At 33.4% G+C, this 9,645-nt stretch overlaps 1 protein-coding gene across 1 annotated transcript in view; it reads left to right on the plus strand.

The window, feature by feature from the left end:
• Nucleotides 1-8,895, plus strand: part of LOC129235144 (semaphorin-5A-like) — a 59,238-nt gene extending 50,343 nt beyond the window's left edge. Inside the window, exon 18 of the mRNA XM_054868835.1 lies at nt 55-8,895. Within this exon, the coding sequence (XP_054724810.1) occupies nt 55-401 (347 nt within the window). The 3' untranslated portion in view covers nt 402-8,895. The remainder of the gene's footprint in view (nt 1-54) is intronic.
• Nucleotides 8,896-9,645: the final 750 nt, after the last annotated feature.

Consider the following 9,645-nt stretch of genomic DNA (forward strand, 5'->3'; position numbering starts at 1 on the left):
TTTTTTATGCAGGAAAACATAGCTTTATTTCTCATAACTTGTTCTGTTTTGCAGTCAACTATCAAGCTGAAGAATCTCAGTCAGTTGAAGAGGATGGAGTTCATATGGAACATGTGATACTTGCTTTCTTTGGTGGATTGCTTGTTGGGCTGTCATTTGGAACCTGTGGCATGTATGTGTTCATTAAACAAAGAAAAATCCACGATTTACCTCGCTTAACCCCTAGAGGGACTGATGCCAACCTTTATATGTCAAACACAGAGTGGAAAGTGACAAGACCACTCAAAGAAAGTCCAGCAAAAATACTTCAAAAAGAAGCTACGATAAAGCGCAGTTGCAATGGAACATTAACGAGACATCTAAGGACTCCATTGTATTCTGAGGAAAGTTTTTGCACTTGAAAGAACTCATGTAGTTTTTAGTATAAAATTAAACTTCAAAATCGAAATGTTATTATTTCGAGTTACTTAGTGATCGCAAGTAACTCTTTTGGAAGTGGTCCAATTCAACCTAGTCGAACTTCAGTCAAAAAAAAAAACACTTGGCATTATTTGTCAAGTTATTTCAAAGTTAATTTATGGAGCCAGACTGCTTAAAATTTTATATTGTGCCATTTATTTTGAAAGAATATTGCTTTAACAAATTATTCATTCTCTGTCCTTCAAGTCTCACTAAAATCAAGTGGCTGGGAGGACAAATAGGCATGGAACTGCTAAAATAATTTTAAGAAAGCATATCACTCTTACGGAACTCTGTGGCAATAACAAGGACTTCATCATTTTCAGCATTCAGCATTGCTTTAAACCAATGTTCTTTGTTTTCCATGAAGCAATTATGTAAATACTTCTTTCAATTGACTTGCAATATTATTTGCATATTTTCAAAACTTTTGTTGATTCATTTGTAAAATTTTAGCATTACTTATCATCGGACTATAATAAATATGTTAATTGCCACTGAAAAAATGGTATCAATGGATAATTTCCGGACAGCAATGCATCGAAGACCTTGATTTCAATATTCAAGTCACATTTTTCATTAAGTGAAGCATGAAATTCATTTCATTTATGTCATATTTGAACAAAAAGTCTTATTTATTGTGCCATCAAGCTTGATTATGCTTATCATAACCATCTGTAATATAATTTCTTGTCTTCATCTGAAATTGGACTCATTGTAGTGACTAAATTGTTCATTCAACCAACAAAATGTCTGATGAGCTGATGAGCAGCCCACACAGATTAGTTTCTGAGGTTTGTTAAAGAAGTTTAAATCTTTTACACTTTTCTCAACGTTTGTCATTCACAAAATGTTTTTTCTTCATAACAGCATATTTGTTAGTGATAAAATTTATGTACAAATGTATTATACTATGTTGCTCAAATTATATATATATATATATTTGCTTTTTAATCTTGTTTTATATTGAATGTTTGTCCCAAAGCTTGTTCTGCATTGCATCTAATTAATAAGAATCCAAGACAAACTGTAATTTAGTTACTGTTAAAATAGTTTTTACACAAATTAAAAGAAATTTTGTACGAAAAGAAATTTGCACTCATTTTTAAAGCAATTTATTAGTTCTTCCCTTTAAATAACATGTAAAATCATTTTAGTATTGCAATGCTTATATTGAGTAACTTTTATTAGTCAACCTTGTTATCACGTCAGCCTTTGTACTTTCTCCAAAATATTGTTCTAAGCTGAGTCACATCTGAACTGGAATTACTAAAGAATACATAATTAAACTGTATCTTAAAGAAAAATAATAGATTTAAAAAATGAAAATTCAACAGTCTTAATTATATTCAATTAATGTAAGTTTGAATATTTTATCTAATGCAATGGCTAAAATGGTAGATCTACTTTTTTATCTTTTATCTAGATACCCAGAGCCTCTTAACGTTAAATTTACATGCCATCAATTCAGGATTTTGGAAAAGTGTCATGACATCCAGGTGTCCCGTTAACAAGATTTGATTGTAGGAATGGGGTAATAGCAATTAAATTTGTGGAATTATATACCATGTTTTGATATTCCCATAAAAATTATGTGCAAAAATTGGTTAGTCTGTCTGAAACGATTTTACAGCCTCAGCGGATTAATAGTCGCCTACATCGTACACAGCTCTTATTCTTTTCCGTTATCAGTTCAAATGTTGAATTAATTGACCCGAATAACTGCCATGGGTTGACCTTTTCATCCATTCGTCCTGAAATAGTCATTGTTACCAATACTGATTTGATTTAAAAAATAATTCTCTTAATTCTGCCAAATTATGCCTTCTTGCAGAACTTGATATTTGCAGTTGTTAGAGAATTCAAAGCATTTTTTAAAGTCTGTTATCAAGTTGCTTTTGAACATATCGTTCAACAGAGAAAATAGTGGCACATCTCAAAGGGTTTGAAAAATCATTGTAATTATTCATAATCTTAAGTTTAATGCTCTTTCTTGCCTTAAAACTAAAGTTAGTTTACATTTTTAGTGAGTAGTGGCATGTAAACCATATAATCGTTGCGTCAAACCATTAAAATTTCATAATTTAGAAGAAAGCTTTTCAAACTTCAACTACGCACTACTGATCCAGACTACAAAAACCAACCAGTAAACAAAATGTCATCAATGTTTTGCTCTCATTGTAAAATAATTCAAGTAATATTGAATAGAACGTTGATTTTCTTAATATTGTTTTCTGAGATGTGGTATTATTGTCATCTTTGAGCAATATGTGTGTGCTTATCAGTAGCGTAACAAGGGGTTGGCAGGAGTGGCTCCTGCCAGGGGGCAGCTGCTCGGGGGCAGCATTTCAACTGATTTAAAATAAATAAATAAAAATCTTTTTTAAAAAATTGATCTAATGAGTAGAAAAATCCTTTTATAAAAATTTTAAAAAAGTCTCTCAAGAAAAAGCAAAATTGGAAAATATATTGCTATAAACGGAACTGAAAAATGTTTATTCTCATTTGGTTCAAGAACATACATTATTTATATTTATTAACGAATTGCAAATATTATTGGTTTTATTCAATTTGCATGAAATAGTGAAGGGAGAACTAAAATTTTTGGGAAGGAGAGAATTCTGAATATGAAGAATAAAATCTAATTCTACCGAATGATAAATTCGAGTGCACACACTTACACATGTTACATAACATCTACTGCAAAAGAAGATTGGGCATCATTGAAAACAATTTAAAAATAGAAAATAAGAATATTAAGGTTGCAATGTTGTCTCCTAATTTGTCGAATGAATTAGTCAAATTTTCCTCCAAGAAATTTTTGGGAGGCAGTGAGGCACCCACGGGGGGAGCTAAGGGGCTTAAGCCCCCTCCCAGAAACATGAAGACAATTCCCTTTAACCAAAGAGAGTGTAAAATTGCGTTTTTTGGCCTTCAGTTTTGGAAATTTTCCGGGAGAATCCCCTCAATCTCGAACCCCCTAGTTTCCCCAAAGATAACATAAAATTTTTTTCAAGGACTTTAAATTCGAAAAATTTCCGAGGGAGGGCTACTTGCGCTCTCCTTCTCCTCTAACTGGTACAAAAATTGCCTAAAGTAAGTTTTGGGAGCTTTATTTTCAAATTATTTCCAGTACGGAACTTCCGCATTTATCTCTGTGTATCATTTCCAAAAGATAGCTGCAAAATCTGTTTTAAGCAGTTTTTATCCAAAATTTTCTATCCTGCACCCCTTGACACACCTAATATTATTTAAAATTGCGTTTTTATACCCTCTATGTCGAAAATTTTCCTAGGAGAACCCTCGAAGCCTATCCCCTTAAAATCGCTAAACATAGCATGGAAATGTATCTTTTTGGGCTTCAATTTCGAAGCATTACCAAAAGTTACCCATCCATCTCTTAATATCTCAGCAAATCGTTTCTATAATTTCAATATCAAAATATTTCTGGGCAGAGCTCCTGAACACTGCCCCTCTTCTCCTAACACCATCAAAGATAGACCAAAATATGTTTTTAAGACAAATCTCAAAAAATTTCCTGTTGAGAGCCCCTTAAACCTCACCTTCATGTCACCACAATTTCTTAAAATTTCACTTTTTAAATAAATTTTGGAATTCAGAAATTTCAATTTAGCAATGTTCTCCAGGGGAAAGCCTCTCAATCTTCCCTTAACACTCCTAAAATTTCATTTTTAAGGCTTCACTTCAGAAAATTTTCGGGGCAGTTCTTCCGAAACGCCCACCTTTGTCTACTCTCTGAAATCACTAAGGACTCGCCTAAAATTATGTGTTCTTGGAACTTGTAATGGTTTTGTAGATTTGTAACTTTTTTTGATGGAAGGGCCTTCTGAAACTTCATTGATTTTGCCTTGGACTTCACTTATTAGAGCTCCTCGCAAACCTTTTAGCCCTTCCCTGGAAACAGTCCTGGGTGCGCCCCTGTTGGGAGGTCACAGTGGCCTCCAGTGACTTCCCATCCGCACAACACTTGGGGGGGGGGGACAATTTCTTAAGTTCGCCAGGGATGCCAGACCCCCTAGGTACGCTACTGGTGCTGATGATTGTTCCTTATTAGATTGATGGTGGTAACTCATTTAATTGTTAAATTTCATGTTAAAATTTTGCAGTTATGTTGCAGCACTTTTTATATTCCTGCATCAATAATCATTTATTGGAGTGTCATTGTTTTATATACATGTTATAATATTTAAAGATTATTTACTGAAATTTATTCCCAACCTAACAAATGTGATATTTAGTTGTCCTAAGTAATTGTTGTGTTATTTTTTTACCTTTTCTTATTTTCAATTGAAAATGCACTTGTTATAAAGTACATTAAGTGTAGCAAAAGCATAAATAATGGGTCAGGAATATGTGCTTTGTACTTGCTTTGTTTTAAAATAATCATCCTGTACTCCTATCTCCAGGGCGTACACAGACATTTTGGAGCTCATCACAAATAACTTTTACAGGGCTCCCCTCCATGTTGTTTACCCCTATATCCCTACACACATTTCACCTCTCATTTTAAAAATCAGGGGCCCCCTTCAGCCTGGAGACACCTGGACCAACAAGTGTCCCCTCCCCAACGTGCACCCCTTTGTTTATATCAACATTCTTCTTTCTCTCTTTCTGTTCCTCATGAGTCATTTAACCAAGATGGCTGACCCCTTGTGCTTTCTTCAGTCTTATCTGACCGTCATGGGCTCCCTCCCATAAATAGGATAAAGGGGCTCGAACCCTCAACCCTAGACATTACTTCTGAAAATATTTTAATAAATTTTGAGCATACATATCGAACTATTTCAACATAAATCATTAATAATGAAATTTCTTTACTTTAAAATTTTAATAATCTTAATCTACTGACTTGCTTTCAGAACTGTAGCAACGCATTTTAGATGATAGATTTCACCTGACTTTTATTGAAAACAAAAACCAAAAGAAAATTGCAAATATTTAGCCAACTTTATTCCTTTTTTGGATATTTAATGTTGCACAAAAAAAAAAAAAAAGTTTGTACAGTAGTCACATCGCCCCTTCCCCCCTCCTTTAAAACAAAGTGGAAGTGCATGCAACTCCTTAAATCTCAAAACTCAAATGTTTTTTATTGCAGATACATGTTATTTACTACAAGTTCCTTTCGATATTGAATTCCTGTGGCCCAGTATATTGGCCATGATGGCCCTGATAAGAACTGAAGGGTCACAGGCACCATGCCAACTAGTTGAAGATCTTCCATGTTCGCTACTGATAACGGGTTCATTTTGAATTTTTCAAGGACACCAAGTACTCCAAGTTGCCAGTCCAAATCAATTACTCTCGGGGGTGCTAGATCAGGGGTTACTTGGCTCCTTGCCTGGATTATAAAAAAAAAGTTGTCTTTATGGCCCCATCCAAGCAGTTAAACCATATATAGGGGTAGGTATGGGAGATCCTGGAGTGTAGTGTAACAGGTTTCAGCGAAGAGCTGAAATTTATTAGCACAATGTTTTTCTCAAAAAAATTCTAATAGTGTAAAGTTTACTTTTCAATTTTAGAAAAAAAGTATTTTTAATGATTTAGAATTGATTGCTAAATTTAAAAGTTCAACTCATATGTGTTGGTTTAAACTATTTACTGATCTATGATATATTTTCAATCAAAACATCCATTCACATATTCTTGACCATTTCGCACTTTTTAATGCCTGTTATGTATCATGCATTGTTTCTGATTGTATTAATGTGGCAAGTGACTGAGTTTACAATGCATTATACTTAAAGCAAGAAGTAGCAAATTTTTTACATTTTAACTGTTATTCAATTCCTAATACTAGCTCACAATCACCATATATCTATATATATAAAGGTGACAGCATTTCTTTGTTTGTACCCGATGGCCAGAAGACCCCATAGCACCTACAGCCCTAAAGCTTGGCACAAAATTTGAACGTACCCCGGGGATCTGCACCTCGAAGCCCGATTTCTAAATTTCTAATTAGTTTTTTCATAATTAACTAATTAAGCTGAAATGTCCCGTTTTTTGCCTAGTTAGGGGGTGAGAAATCCCCCCACCCCCTAACATTATATGCCATTGGAAAGAGCTTTCCTTTCCGAACAAGATGATGTTTGTTCACTTTCTCTCAATTTATTAGAACAGGATATATAAACTATTCTAATTGCGAACCTAATTGAGCCAATTTTCAAGGCTAAACTTGATTTTTGTTTCTGGCGCGACGTCATCTTCGGTATACGGATTAAATGTGCTTGCAGTGACATCATCTTCGGTATACGGTTGCGTTCGAATAGTAGAACTGGTGGTTGCTCTGTTGTCATTTTTGTTAAATTCATTGTGCGAATGTTAATTGGTTTTCTTTTTAATTTGAAAGTCATTTGGCAATAAACAATGGAGTTGCGGATTATTTGTTTATTTGGCACTTAGGTTTTTTAATAGTGTTCACGCATTTTAGTTAAAAAATATGATTACTGATTATTTGACATCAGAAGAGGGGGGAGGTATCCTTTTTTAATTGTAGAGTTTTTTTTTCACCTTTTCTCAAACGTTAGCTTTTCTATAGTTAAATTTTTCATATGGGGTGCAGGATTTCCTTTTTGTCCTAGATGTACCATGTTTTTTAATTGTGATGTTTTTCTGCTGGGAAGTTAAATCCTTTTATGTACAGGATACTGGATTTCCTTTTTGCCCTTGATGTACTGTGCTTTTTAATCGCAATTACTTATCGGCCAGAGTTCGTTTCGCTCGCTAATTAGGTGGGTTACTGTGGCGCGGTCACTTCCACCGGATGTTTCGCTGTATCTATTTTATATTACATATTTGAGTTCGGCAATTTTGGCGCAAAAAGGTTAATGACACAAAACGCAACTGGAAATAGGTATAGAAAATATGAAAAGGATAGATATTGATTAATCAATACCGTTGCCAAATTTATTTAAACAGCCATGGTAGGCGGCAAATTTGGCGTAAAGACAGGAGGAGGGGCATGGATTTTTTTTATTCTATGGACTTCCTTTAAATTCTTAGCACGGGCATCGCTGTGCAGGTACAGCTAGTTAAAATATATATCTTGTTCAAATCTTGCAACTCAATTTTCATCCACTTCTTGCGATCGGGTTCTTGTGGAATTTGGAATGCAATCTCAGATCCACACAATGACAATGTTCTATATTCAAATTACTTAAATAACTATTAAATATTTGTTTTATTCTAATTTTAATTAACATTTTTGCATAAATCCTCTACTATGAGGATGAAAAAATGCTCGCAAAAATTAGAATAAAATGTTTGTAGAAACCCCTGATTTTTCTGCATTAGATAAAATTGGTTCCGATGTTACAAGGTAATTAGAATGTGAATTACAATTGCTTTAAACTAATTTCATGCTAAAATGTAGGTAAGCCTTCAATTTAAAATTCAGTGTTGATCACTGTCATTGTTGAACGATGCTTTTATTAAAATTTGTATTAAAGGATGTCAGATTAACCAACTCTTAAAGCAATATAAATATGGTTTCCACATATGAGGCAAGCTTGATCTAAGTAGGAATTGTTTTTTTTTTTTTTTACATATGACTTGTTTTATTCCTAACTAGTGGTACTCGCACGGCTTTGCCCATAGTAGAAAATTCAAAGTTCATTTGGTTTGCCTGTATATTTACAAATAATGGATGATGAGTTTCTCGCCAATTTGCTATGTTTATTTGCTTGCACATATTACGGTTCCACGTAATGATAATTTGGAAATTTACTCTCCCACGTTATGATAATTTACTCGGTAAAATGTTCTTACAATTGAAATAGAAGAAGAACAAAATCAAATTTTCAAAAAATCGCTTCAAGGTGCACAGCCCCATGCTACAAACTAATTTTGTACCAAATTTCATGAAAATCGGCCAAATGGTCTAGGCGCTGTGCCCGTCAGACATAAAGACAGAGAGAATTTCTCCAACGTTGCACGGATTTAAAATAAAATAAAGTGTTCTCTAAATGGGATGCTTCACTTGCCAAATCGATTAACTCCATAAAACAAAAAGTCGAGAAAAGTTATGAAGAAGATAGTGTTATCCATAGGAGTGAATGGGCCCTCGTGTTACATTTTCTGCCATCGCAGGATCAGAAATGTACTGAACCAAAAGCTTAATATAAATTCACATTCTAAGCATTGATTAAGCACTATTAAAGCTGAAATGAGGGTTTTTTTTTTTTAAAGTGGAATTAATCGGTTTGGCAACTGATGCATCCAAATACTGTTTTACACTCTAAAATACTTTGCTTTTGAATAGGCATAACTACTTATTTTGTGTGGTTTTTGTTATGTATGTGCCTTTAAGAATGTTGAGCATGCAAGTAATGATAAGCTACCAAGTGTGCCTTTATTTGCCATGTCTTAAATGTATTATGTATATTTTGTATATTTTAGGTTTTTAATAAAATTAAACATAAGTTGTAAAATAAAGCGTTTCATGATTGAAAAATACAACTGAATTCAAGCACAGACAAGGATGGTATTTTTTTTTTTTTTTTTAATTTTCAAAGAGAAGTAGAGAGTTGGCGAATCTAGGGAGAATTTACACAATTTTTGGTTCTCCACTTCCTTTTTTTTTTTTTGTGTGTGTGTGTGTGTGTGTGTAGAACAGTTAGAACGAAATAATATACATTAATAGCTTGCAATTTTGCACGTTATTATGGCTAAAAATAATAGCATAATTCCAAGTAGAAATGGTACAAAAAAATTATATTAATCGTCTGCAAATGGTCAAGTGTCCCTAGAGCTATGGAGACTTGACCCAACACTTAGGGAGACGTGACCCTCCTCATGAATATAAAAAGAATCATAGATATTGAAACCGAAAACGCAGGTTTGATGGTGTTTTTTGTTTAAATAAGTGATACTTGAAGTGAATATGCAAAATTTTCACTCTTTAGATGAAGTATTACATTCCTCCATATCAGCAAGAAGATTCATAGATATTGGAATCAAAAACGCAGGTTTGATGGTGTTTTTTGTTTTAATAAGTGATACTTGAAGTTTAATATACAAAATTTTCACTCTTCAAGTGAAGAGTTACATAATTTTTTTATTATTATTAATCTTACTCCATGTCAGCAAGAGAGTAAAAGTCGAATTCAAAACTTTATCAAATCAGACCTAAGCAATATTTCAGTTATTTTACTAAATAACAACGCA

Source organism: Uloborus diversus, chromosome 2 (genome assembly GCF_026930045.1).
Source record: "Uloborus diversus isolate 005 chromosome 2, Udiv.v.3.1, whole genome shotgun sequence".
NCBI lineage: Eukaryota > Metazoa > Arthropoda > Arachnida > Araneae > Uloboridae > Uloborus > Uloborus diversus.